The sequence below is a fragment of the Rhea pennata genome, chromosome 23, assembly GCF_028389875.1.
Source record: "Rhea pennata isolate bPtePen1 chromosome 23, bPtePen1.pri, whole genome shotgun sequence".
In the NCBI taxonomy this organism is placed as follows: domain Eukaryota; kingdom Metazoa; phylum Chordata; class Aves; order Rheiformes; family Rheidae; genus Rhea; species Rhea pennata.
Window position 1 is genome coordinate 8,176,210 of NC_084685.1, and position 12,833 is coordinate 8,189,042.

At 38.4% G+C, this 12,833-nt stretch overlaps 1 protein-coding gene across 6 annotated transcripts in view; it reads left to right on the top strand.

The window, feature by feature from the left end:
- The window catches only part of THRAP3 (thyroid hormone receptor associated protein 3), a 36,189-nt gene that overhangs the window by 21,309 nt on the left and 2,047 nt on the right, over positions 1 to 12,833 (top strand). For 5 of the 6 annotated variants that reach the window (XM_062594313.1, XM_062594312.1, XM_062594316.1 and 2 more), the window contains 8 exons: positions 1,858 to 2,760; positions 4,275 to 5,015; positions 5,949 to 6,121; positions 7,488 to 7,599; positions 8,352 to 8,436; positions 10,647 to 10,831; positions 11,417 to 11,609; positions 12,027 to 12,176. In XM_062594313.1, coding sequence (XP_062450297.1) covers positions 1,858 to 2,760; positions 4,275 to 5,015; positions 5,949 to 6,121; positions 7,488 to 7,599; positions 8,352 to 8,436; positions 10,647 to 10,831; positions 11,417 to 11,609; positions 12,027 to 12,176 — 2,542 coding nt within the window. The remainder of the gene's footprint in view (positions 1 to 1,857; positions 2,761 to 4,274; positions 5,016 to 5,948; positions 6,122 to 7,487; positions 7,600 to 8,351; positions 8,437 to 10,646; positions 10,832 to 11,416; positions 11,610 to 12,026; positions 12,177 to 12,833) is intronic. The other variant, XM_062594317.1, reaches the window with a different exon arrangement.

Here is a 12,833-nt window from a genome sequence, read left to right on the forward strand (position 1 = left end):
TGATTTTATTTTTGTTTTCTATGCATTCTAAAATAATGGACTCTAAAATTTGAGTAGTGTGTTTTAGCCAACTAGCTACAGAGATTACCAGACTTGGGAGAATTAATCACTACTTGTTTCTTTTGCATAGCATTTATTGTATTTTTTTAAAATGATTTCTTGTAAATAGACTTTGCAACTTTTTAGAGTGAGATTTTTCCTGCTGCAAGCCTCTCTAAAATGACAGAATAAATTTTGGAAGCAGTACAACAGTAACTGCTGGTAATCGGTAACAAATGCAGGAGTTGTCTGAAAATGAGAGCGTGTGTGTTCTGCTTAGTGCTTTTGAATAGGAGTCCTCTTCTAATTGGTTCATTCTTGCTGTCTGCCCTTGCCTTTCCTTCTTGTTTGTTGCTGTTTTTCAAGTGAGGAGGTGTCTCGGGTAAGTTGCTAGGTTTTTTTTTGTCCTTTCAAGCAATGGAAGAAGCATATGTTAAAATTACATGAAACAGTTTGCTAGGAATGACCATAGTATGAATAAATTTTTTCCTGTTAAACTGTAGTGTATTTGATAGCTGGGAAAAAAAACAAAAAATAGCTTTAAAGTTCAGTTTAACTGTATGTATGTACTCTAACATTTTAGGAATTCTAATGACAGGTTTTTTATTCAGTTAAGTTTTGGGGGCATAGGGCAGGGGAAAATAGAGAACAGCAGTGAGTTGTGTGTATTGCCAGGCTGAAGAGAAGAGGAGGGGGTGGGAATATGTCTGTTAGAGTATGACCAGTGAGTGTTTTAGAGCTGACTTGGATCTCTCTTCAAGAAGTGAATCTGGAAATGACATCAGTAAATACTATTTACTAACATTCCTTTTGAAAAAATTCTTCTCTGTTTAAACCTACTAGTTTGGACATTCTGTTTTACTAGGGTAAAGTCTCAGACTTCCAATGGGACTTCACAGTTTTCTAATAGTTGTGAAGTATTTACAGTAAAGCTGGCATTTAATCCTGAGCTACGTGATGCTTTCAAATAGTATGCAACTGAAGTTCCAAAAACTTACTGGAAAGGACTAATGAAACAGCCCTTAATGTTATACCCTTTAAATCTGGAATCTTACAGGTTTTCTACTTAAGTCTTGGATTCCGTTCTGTTCTTCTTTATTAATAAACCTGTACTCTTGGAAGCAAGCAGATGGAATGCTGAACAGTGCCATCTCGTGGTATCAGGCTAGAGAGTGAATGCACACCTTGTGACTGCTGCCTCGCTTTATTTGATGGAGTTCCAGGCTCTGAATTGCAACAAAAGATGCACCTTTTGAAACTTAAACTGCAGAGCCATTTACTCTAGTACTGCTGCTCTCGTTTTGAGGTGTTTTAATTCTTTTAACTCATCTGGCAAAGAATTGGGGTTTCATCTTGATCATCAAGATTTCAGAAGCATATGAAATAATTGAGGGACAGAAGAAGGGGAAGATTTGGATCTGTTCCAATAATGGTAGCATGACCTGCATTAAGAAATGCTTCTTTGTGCAAGATGAGATGTAACCTTGGCCTTGAGCTGTAAGAGCTTGACATTTGAGACATATCACTTTCTTGAAGGTGGGTAGCAGCCACATTCATCCTAGAAAAACAGTGTGTACGCATCATGGTCTCTGCAGCGGTTTTGATAGTTCACTTGTTTGTCGGTATAGCAGAAGGAAGTTGTTTCATTGCAATTTGAAGGCAAAGTGTAATACCTCAATTGGATGAGGATAAACCGAGGAAATTATTTTTAAAACTTAGAAATTAACTTTACCAATTCTTTTTATAAGGGTTTAAATACAAAGCTTTGCAAGAGGAGAACTTGAAAATATTGTGTGCTTTTCTTTTTTCTTTTATCAGTTCTAGGTCCCGCTCAAGGTCGTATTCTCCATCGCATAACAGAGAAAGGAACCATCCAAGAGTCTATCAGAATCGAGATTTCAGAGGTCATAATAGAGGATACAGGAGACCCTATTATTTCCGTGGCCGAAATCGAGGATTTTATCCATGGAGCCAGTATAACCGAGGAGGGTATGGAAATTACAGGTCAAATTGGCAAAATTATCGCCAAGCATATAGCCCTCGTAGAGGGAGATCACGTTCTCGTTCACCCAAGAGAAGGTCTCCTTCACCAAGGTCTAGAAGTCATTCTAGAAACTCTGATAAGTCATCATCTGATCGGTCAAGGAGGTCTTCCTCTTCCCGGTCTTCCTCAAATCATAGCAGAGTTGAGTCTTCCAAGCGTAAGTCTGGAAAGGAGAAAAAATCATCTTCCAAGGATGCCAGAGCATCTCAGGCTGCAGGAGATAATCAAGGTGATGATTCTAAGGAGCAACCATTTTCAGGAGCAGTGGCTCAAGATGTCAAGGCATCTGAGGGATCAAAACCATGGCAAGATGTGACCACCTATGGTACAAGTTCAGTGTCAAGAGCTGCTGTGCCTGAGCTTAGTCCGAGGGAACGCAGTCCTGCATTAAAAAGCCCTCTTCAGTCAGTTGTGGTAAGGCGTCGTTCTCCTCGACCAAGTCCACTGCAAAAGTCGAGCCCTCCGCTGTCCAACCCATCACAGATGAGCTCTGTTTTACCAAGCAGCACCTCCTTTCAGGCAGGCTCTCATCAAAGTCCATTTGACCATGGCTCAGGAGGTTTGAGCCCAACAAGGAAGAGCCCTGTGTGCAAAAGTCCAACACCAATCGGTTCAATTTACAGTGCATCTCAGAAGGAGGAAACCACAGCTCCTGGAGGAGGAGCCTTCTCAAAAAGGCAAGTGGTGTGTTTCGCTGTGCTGTGATGTGTCATGACAAGCCAGGTTGCGTGTGTAGGCATGCTCTGGGAATGCTGCGAGGGCTCTGACTGTGCATGCAGGCTCTGGCTGAAAAGAGATTCTGGCATGTGCAGTATGCCATGCTTGCAGGTTACCAGCTGTTTGGGCCTGGTACAGTCTAAATTATATAGTATAGGCCTAACTCTATGTTGTAGCAGGTTGGAGTTTTTTTGGCTTAATTTGGATAGTAATAAAGATTATGTAGGTTCCCTGTGAAACTGTTTAAAGTGAAGATATGCCTGAGGAGATTTTTCTAGCAACCTGATAGTAGTGCAGACTAGAAACTTAATTTCTGTTGTTTATTTTTCAGTTAAAAGACTTCAAAGTATTGCTTTTTTGTCTGGATCACTTTTATTAACAAATGGTAATGGTCAGCCATTTTCAAAGCAAGCTCATCTTTTAAGTTAACGTTATTGTCCAGCTGAGATTCTTGAATTGTATTAGATATGAATTGGCAAAAAATTAATTTGATCTGACTGCATGTTCTACTGCAAGCAGTCCATGGCAGGTGTAACTGTGATGCTTCTGCCTGTGTTTCGGGGTGGTACGATAAACTTGAGCACAAAATTCGTTACTGAAATTAAAAGATGACCTTCCACACAAAGCATCAGTTTTGTATGATTTGTTTGTTCATTTTACTACAAATTAGTACCTTAAGTGACTCTTTGTTTCAAAAGATACAGTAGCATTCACAAACGGTTTCCATTTTTTCTTATTTTTTGAAGTTATTTTGGATTGATTCCGTATCAAAGATCTCTGAATTTGAAAAGTTATTTAACTCCAGTTTCAGCTTTTTGGAGCAGTGAACTAATGTCCTTTACTGCTGTTTCCTCAAAGCTAGGATTTTGCTTAATGAATGCTTTAAAACATAGTTCTGATGCTTTTAATTAGCTTAAGTGAAACTGCTGTTCTCACCAAGTGTTTTGTCTTCTCCCAGCAAAATAAATATTTTTCTCCTTTTAACCTATTTGCTTTTATTTGTATTTACAGTCCTATCATGAAATATTTAGCTTACCTAAGAAACTTGCATCCAAAATTTGAAGTAGCTTTTGAGGCTTTTGTTTCCAGTGTGTTGTTTAAAGCAGAAAAGCCCAGGTTGAAAGTTTTGATGTGTTATTCTCCTGAACCAGGTTTGTAAGTAATTAAACTGATTGGGTAAGATGTTACTATTTTCCTTGAAATCAGTCTATGGATAAGCTGTTTTTATTTGTTCCTAAGCCTCACATCATCAGTTCTACATACCCATTTTCTTCTACATTTGCTGAATTTATTGGTAACAGTTGAAATCCGCGCTGAGTGGTCTGCTTTACTGTTGAACTGTTATGGTCTAGAGATTGCCTTCTGTATATGTGTAGTTCACTATCTTTCTAAAACTTGCTTGCTTTCAGCTGAAGTATTAACCTCTTTCATTCTTTTAGTAAAAGAATTACTGTAATGTTTGTTGTGTGAATAGGTATCTGGAAGAGCAGAAGACTGAGAATGGGAAAGACAAGGAACAGAAAATAACAAATGCTGAAAAAGAAAAATCAAAAGAAAAAGGAAATTTCTCTGAGTTGGGATCAACAGATGGAAAGACAAAATCTGACTCCTATGCCTCCAAAACCGATTCTGAAAAGGGATACCGTGGTAGCCAGTCACCTAAACGCTATAAGTTCCGTGATGACTTTGAGAAGCTAAAGATGTCGGAGTTCCACAAGGAAGGTCATTATGGCAAAGAGGAAGCAGATGAGCAGGAGAAGAAGGACAAGGCAAAGGGCCGAAAAGATTCAGAGTTTGACGATGAGCCCAAATTTATGTCTAAAGTGGTAGCAACAACAAGTAAAGGTCAGGATGAGGATAGGCCTGGAAAATGGGAAGGCCTAGTATTCTTACCACCTGGAAAAGAGAAGCAAAGGAAAGCTGATGAAACAGAGGAAGAAAGCTATTCTGAAAGATCTAAAAAAGAAGAGAGACCAGCATCCAAGAGAGCTGAGCCAGGTCACAGGGGATTTGTTCCTGAAAAGAATTTTAGAGTGACCACTTACAAAGCAAGCCAGGAGAAAAGTTCTTCACCCCCACCAAGGAAGGCTTCTGAGGTAAAGGAGAAGCCAGGAGCCAAAGGAGATGGGCTAGCTCCTGGCAAATCCTCCTTTTCCATTACACGGGAGGCCCAAGTCAATATCCGAATGGATTCCTTTGATGAAGATCTTGCACGGTAAGTATTTGCTATTTTTTTATGGTCAATCTGAACAGTGATTTCAGCTGCCTGCTTCTCTTCTTGACATCTTTGTATACTAGCCTACTGTAAGGAAGACTAAACAAAATTGGCACCATGTTGCATTTTTGGTGATGGATATCATTTTTGTGGCATTAGAACACTTGTATGAACCCCTTTGATGAAATGTTGGAGGGTTTGCAGATTATGGAAGATAAATTATTTAATCTTCATCTCTGTGATTTAATACAAGATTGTTTTAGAATGTAAATACTTCTGGATCACATCACACTGGAGTCTGAAAAGAACTCAGTACTTAGTGTTGTCTTACTGCTAGAAGCTTTATGGTGCAATAAAATTACAGTGTAGCTTAAATGACATAAAATTCTTTTGGAGAGCATTTAACTACTCTTATTCTCAATATAGTGTTGTTGAAACTCTACAAAGGTCTGAGCCACTTTAGCATGGTTTCAAGAAATTTTAAGACTGAAAAAGTATTACCCCAAAAAGTACTTTTGTGAAGTAGTAGCCAACAAGTGTTAATATGCTCTGTGGGATGTTAGAGGTTAATCTAGAATTCAGGAATGATGGAAAAGAATCACAGCCAGCTAGTGGTGTAAGAATTGGCTTTGGTGTCGTAGGATGTCAGGGTTTTTAGTGTCTGTACAACTCTTCAGATAACGGAGCAACAAATGATCTGAATTACTACATTGTTGAATTAAGTGAATTATTATTATGCTAAGATGGATTAGTATATTTCAGATATGTTTAAATGTTTAAATAACAACTTGTTCTTGCTATTGAATGTTTTTAGGTGACTTCATAGTACTATATTTAAAATGCAGTAAACTTCCAAGCTCTGAAACATTAATCATCTTAAACTGCTACCCTTTACCTTGTTCTTTTATTCCTTGTGGCTTGTTCTTTTTCTAGTCCAAGTGGCATATTGGCTCAGGAACGGAAGTTATGTCGTGACCTTGTGCACAGCAACAAAAAAGAGCAAGAATTCCGTTCTATTTTCCATCATATTCAGTCAGCTCAGTCTCAACGAAGTCCGTCTGAACTGTTTGCTCAACATATAGTGACTATAGTCCATCATGTAAGAGGTAAGTCAGATGTCAGTGGATCATCAGGTTAAGGTTCACTTCTCTCTTTCTTGCCCCATTAAGCAGGTTTCAAGTGCTCTAGCTAATGCTCAGTTGTTTTTCAGGAGGCATGCTAGATTAGAGTAGCAGCCAGATGATTACAGAATCATAGAATTATTTTGGTTGGAAGGAGCTTCTGGAGATGTAGTCCAGCCTACTGCTCAAACCAGAGCTTGCTTCCAGGTTGGATCAAATTGCCTGGCCTTTCTCCAGTTGAATTCTAAAAAATTTTGGGTATAGAGCACTGAGGCGCCTGTATCAGTGTCTAATCACTCTAATTATAAGGAAAATATTTTTCCCACGTTTAGTTAGAATTTTTCTTGTACCTTGTGGTGATTACTTCTTGTTCTTTTACCATGCGCCTCTGAGAAGAGTCTGGCCCTATCTTCTCTATAATTGCCCTTTAGGTCATAGAAGACTACAACTATTAAATTTCCTTTTAGCTGTCTCTTGCTTTCTCTTTTCTAAGCTAGACAAACCACTTTCAGCCTTTGCTTATGTGTCACATACTGCAGCCCCATAATAATCTGAGTGATTCTCTGCTATGTTCTCTAGTTTTGATAACTCTTGCACTAGAGGTCCAAAAAGTCAGCCTGTATCCAGATGCAGTGTCACAAGTGCCAGCAGAGAGGAACAATCACTTTATTGACCTGCTGACCATTCTTATGCTAATATGGTTCAGTCTGTAGACCACATTCATCATTGTAAGAATGTGTTCACATTCAACTTCACATTCAAAGCCAGGATCTCCAAGCCCTTCTGTTGCAGATGTTATTTAGCCTAGCTGTCCACAGCCTGTACCAGCGCATGAGACCTTTGTATCCCAGGTGAACTCTGTATTGTCTTCACTCCTGTTGACCCATTCCTCCAGCTTGTTGAGGTCTCTCTGAAGGGCAGCTCTGCCCTGCAGCATGTGAGCCACTCCTCCCAATTTATGTCCTCCACAAACCTGATGAGTGTATTCTGCCATCATTCAGTTTGTTGATGAAGATATTAAACAGTATTTGGCCCCAGTTTATGCAAAGGAGATTGGAAAGTCAGAAGAATCACTCTTATTCTTACTTGAACAGTATTCAGGTAGACGGTTGTGATTTAGAATTCATTTACTCTAGTGAATTTGTGTATATACAGTTAAATCATGTCTGTAAAGTGAGATTCCGCTCTCAATTTCAAGAGTGGCTCTCATTTGTCAACAGCATTAGTTAGTTTATCACCTGAGTGCTGCGTGCATCCTGGTGTGAATCTGACCAAGACCTAGGACAGAAGTACTTTTTAATGTTTAAAAAAATGATATTAATTATGTGACACTGACTCAAACCCCCAACAGAACATCACTTTGGATCTTCAGGAATGACACTGAATGAGCGCTTTACAAAGTATCTGAAGAAAGGAATGGAACAAGATGCAGCTAAGAACAAAAAGAGCCCTGAAATCCACAGGTTAGTGGCACACTGGACTCTGTCTAATTTTTCGAGGGTATTTCATATTTCCTTCTCAATCTGGAAAAATTCTGGAATAAATGAAGACCAATAATGATATGTATCATTATTTAGTTAAAGTAGTGCAATACGGCAAGCATAATGTTAGTGTTATGTCTAATCTACCCAGCATCTGATGAGAGCGACTAAAGAAGTCATTAAATCCATAATGGATAGAAGTTTCTTTTGGGGAGAAAGGATGTCTGCCTTTGGCATTTGAGTGCCTTACATTCTGGATCATAAAAGCTTATCCTTTAGTAAGCTGTAACAATTCCATCTAATGTAACTGAGTAAGGATATAGGGATATGTGTGTGGGGGGGGAGGGCTGTCTTTTTTTTTTTTTTTTTTTTTTGGTTGTGCTACCATACTCTTTTATTGTGTATATGAATTACCTGGGTGTTAAGAAGTTTGGTTTTAAAAAGACATTTAATTTTCTTTTTCTCCTTGTCACATCACTCCTTCCACTTCTTTTGGTCCTTTTGTCTACAGCTGAAAGAGTACTTCTGGAAATTATTTATTGAAAGATAGTTTTGTTGATACAAAACTATTCATGAACCTACATAGCAGTATCTAACTAGCTTCAGCAAAAATGGACAAATGAGGAATTTTAAGTACCATTGCAAATTCTGGACTACCTGTTTTAAAATGACATTCGGTCAAAAAATGTTATTCTTACAGACGAGATGATATCTTTGTGCTGTTTTACTTCTAGGAGGATAGATATTTCTCCCAGTACTTTTAGAAAACATGGATTCTCTCAAGAGGAAATGAAAACTTCCAGAGATCCTGGCTTCAAGGTGAACTGTTACTCTAATTAGTTTAATTCAACAAAATGAGTGCATTGGGCATGAACTTAACAGTGATGTTTTTGTTTAAATTACTCTCTACTTAAGTTTGTGTTTTTCTTTTAAGGATGGGCATAATTCTAAAAATGAACTACAAAGGGTTAATTTTTATTAAAAATGTATCAACAACCTTTGTGAAGTGGTTAGACTATGGTAAATGACCCCAAAGTCAATTGAGGTGAGCTTGAGAAAAATGAGAGGATTTTTGGAACAAGTGCCCATGATGAGAGAAGAGACTTTTTGTGATATTTTTCTGCTTGTAAGTATTATTAAATCAATTGTATACACGTGATATTTCCAACCATGTTTTCAAAGACATGCATGTCAAAAAGAAGAAAGTAAAAATACTTATCTAAACCAAATACACTATTAAGCAGATGATAAATTTTGTTCTAACAACTTACTGTACCATTTCTGTTGATTGCTGTTACTTTAACATTCAGCACCTGTTTTAGTAGATCCAGAACACTTGAAATTTGGTGTATTAGCTTCTCTGAGTACAACAGTGTTAAGCCGTTAGACTCGCTGTAAACAATCATAGAAGTGGCTTAACGTAAAATGTTTGGGATTTTAACCTTTGTTTATTCACCTTCATACATATTTACATTGAACATTGAAGAGATTTTTAAACAGTCCTGCTGAAACCTTACTTGTTTCATATTTGTTTTCGATTTTTTCCAAACACACTTGTGGCTTGACATGGACGATGGTGAGATGGATTTGATGGGCCTGAACTCTGAGCATCAGCTTGGCAGAGTATATTATAAACGTGGTTTCCAAACAGCTCGCCAGCCTTCCGTGAAACAGACGTGCCCTCACAAACCCAAATAGGTGTTTGCTGTACCACATAAGGGAGCTGCTGCTGATTTTGTCACTTATCTGTCATCCATCGTGTTGGGAGCAGTTTTGTTCTCAGAGTAGGAATTAAAGCTCTTTGCCTGGGGAAAGTAGAAGAGCCAAAAATCAAAACAATACGCCTGCTCCCACTCCTGCGTTATTTGACTTTTTTATTTAAACAAAAAAGTGTTTAGAAACTCATGTAAGTAAAAAAAAAAAAAAAAAAAAAAAGTAATAGCTAGAGACTTACTAATCCTTTGTATGTAATGATCTGATGTATGTTGCATAGCAAGTCATACATTTTCCAAGTATAGTATTGTGTAAATAGTCTAAATTGGTGATCACTGAGCACAGCCATGGAGGCTGTATGTTGTTGCTAGTGACACTGTGCAGCTTTACCTCAAAAGTACTGCTACTCAGTTGAATGCTTGTCAAAACCATAGCCACTGCGAGTTAGCTACTCTTGTATGTGCAGTCATGGCAAAACTTCATGAGGTAATATTGGTCTTTGTTTACACAGGTAACATAACTGTTTTCATTAAGCTGTATTTAAACAGCAATTTCAGTAGAACTCTAAGCAAGTTTTACCTGATTTCTTTTTATTTAACTGGAAGGTTGGGGAAAAATAGTTCTTGAATTTTTTTCATACAGTTGGTTGGTTTTTGCTTTGTGAAGCACCAGATAACTTGCATTAGTAGATTTGCTAGGATGATGTAGGGAGAGAAATATGTACCTCCTCCTGTGGTGCTTTCTTGTCATCTTTCATACAGTGCCTCCCAGTTTGGGAGGAGATGGAGGGCAGGAAAGTGCTATAGCTGATGTCTGCCATAGAGCAAATCTTATTGACAGACATACTAAATCTGAGATGTTGGCATTTTTCTAAATAAACATGATGACTCCATTTCTGTGGCCTATATTTTATCACTTTGATCAGTAGTCATTATCATGGATATCTCCAAGTGACAAACAGCTTTTGCTTCTCCCTACATACTGTTTCAGACCTGGTGATTAAAATTCCTTCCACCCTGCTTGATGGTGTCTGTCAGCAGGATAGCGAGCATGCTGCTGTTTGGTAACAAACATTCACAGGACGTTAGACATTTTATTCATGCTATAATTCTGAGACATAAAGGAAAGCTGAAGTCTATGAAATAAAAACTAATTTTGATAGTGAAATATTTTACATCTTAGAATGGATTATTGATTAGTGTTCAGATAAACTGCTCCTCTCTGGAGGTCTGTACAGTCAGTAGCAAAGTAATGGTGCTGAACTGGTGTACTGTAAACATTTGTATTAAACTCTTTCCTCTTCCCTGCTTTTGTAGGCTGAAGGGAAATATAAGGACGACCCTGTTGACCTGCGCCTTGATATCGAACGCCGTAAAAAACATAAGGAAAGAGATCTTAAACACGATAAATCGAGAGAATCGGTGGACTCGAGAGATTCAAGTCACTCAAGGGAAAGATCAGCTGAGAAAACTGAGAAAACTCACAAAAGTTCAAAGAAAAAGTATGTAGTAAACTAAGCCATTTATTCTGTATTTCATACCTCTGTGTTATAATTGGAGACAGTGTCACAGATACCTAATTGTATTCTTGTTGACATAACTACACCAGTGGAGGTCATATATTACTGATATATTTATCTGAAATACTGAATAACAGTTAAATGAGAAGGCTACATGTATCATGATGGGTGAATTACTACTTTTTCCTATTGTGTCATAGAGAACAGCTATGTTTAAGGTTAATTTAATCCTTTTCTATTAGCTTAATTTTCCATTTGACTAAAACTCTGCAGGTCAGGATCTCTGCAGGAGAAAAGATACCAAGAGAGATGGTGCTGACCTGAAAAGCATGCTTATCTCAAAACAGATGGTTTAAACACCTTTGTGTCTCCAGCCTTGCTGGAAAGGGCTTGGGACCTGTTAGATCTACATGTTGTAGCTGATCTTGAGCTGTTGCTATGACTTTTCTTTATCATAGTAAAGGCAAATGTTACATTTATATGGGGGTGATAAATGATTCTGTAGCTCACTGCTGAGTTGTTAACCTCTTTGTCCACCTCACCTCCCCTTTCCTGTCACTAAAACAGGAAACACCGAAGGGTACGTGAGAGATCCAGATCCAGTTCATCATCTTCACGATCCTCTCATTCGTTCAAAGCAGAGGAATATCCTGAAGAGACTGAGGAGAGGGAGGAAAGCACCACGGGTTTTGACAAGTCTCGACTTGGGACTAAAGAATTTGCTGGTCCAAATGAGAGAGGAAGAGCTCGAGGGACCTTTGTAAGTCTTTGTCAGCCTTTCTTCCTCTCCCCCTGCCACCAATATCAGTTCCCAAAATGGTCGAAGTGTGGCCCTTTTTTTACTGCTCTTGCACAATTACAGCGTACTGTGGGTGAAAACTCCAAGGGTATTGGCTGATTTTGGATGATAAGCCAAAATACAATTACTCCCGACTTTGAACGCAGAATCTGGAGAGCATACCAAGGTGCTGGGAATAGACTAGGCAGTTGAATTCAAGATGCGTTGAGCAAAATCAAGGCTGGAAGCTTTTGTGCATCAGTGATTGCTCAACAATCCTGGTGCACAGCATAATGTGCATCAGTCAGTTTGAGTTAGGCAACTGAAATGGCTCTTCTGGTTATAAAGACCCTGATCCATAACCATAATCTCTTTTTCTTTCATTTCTTATTGTTGCAGCAGTTTAGAGCCAGGGGGAGAGGCTGGGGCAGAGGCAACTTTTCGGGCAACAATAACAGCAGCAGTGGTGGCAGCAATGATTTTCAGAAGCGAAACAGAGATGAGGAATGGGATCCAGAGTACACACCTAAGAGCAAGAAATACTACTTGGTATGTGTCTGAAGTACTCAGACATGTATGAACACTAGGTGAATCTGGTCTGAAATCTTTTAGAGGTGAAAGCACAAGTTACCATTAAACTAATCTAGGAGTTTAAGGCTTCACGTGATACTTCCTCAGAAGTTTCTGACTCTCAGTTAAAAAATAATTTCTGTTCATTGTAGGATAGTTTTCTGTTAATTAAAAATCCTAAAGGCCAATTTAAAACCACATGTTTCACAATAGTGTGAAAAACACAGCTTGAATCTGACAGTCTGTGTTGCAGATGGCCTACATTTCTAGATTCTTCTGTCCTGAATAGATCCTGTCTGTTTCCTGGATAGAAGAATCTAGAAATGGGTTAGTACTGTTCCCTTCTGTTTCTAGTGGTAGCAGCCTTCCATACTAACATGCATTAGTCCTGGAGAATCCAGTCTGAATGACTCTGTTCTGTGAAGAAAGGGTAGTTTAAAATGTAGGCACTAAGTTACTTTGTCTTCCTGATTTGGAATACTTGAGATCCCTGGTCTTGTCATTAAATGATGCAGTATTTCAGTCTTGTACCTCGAACAAGAATGCTTGAATTTTCCCTTTGCTCTGATCTTGCTGAAAGCAAAATTGTAATTTGCTTTTGGGTCCAGTCTCTACTCTGCCACTTTACATATAAGA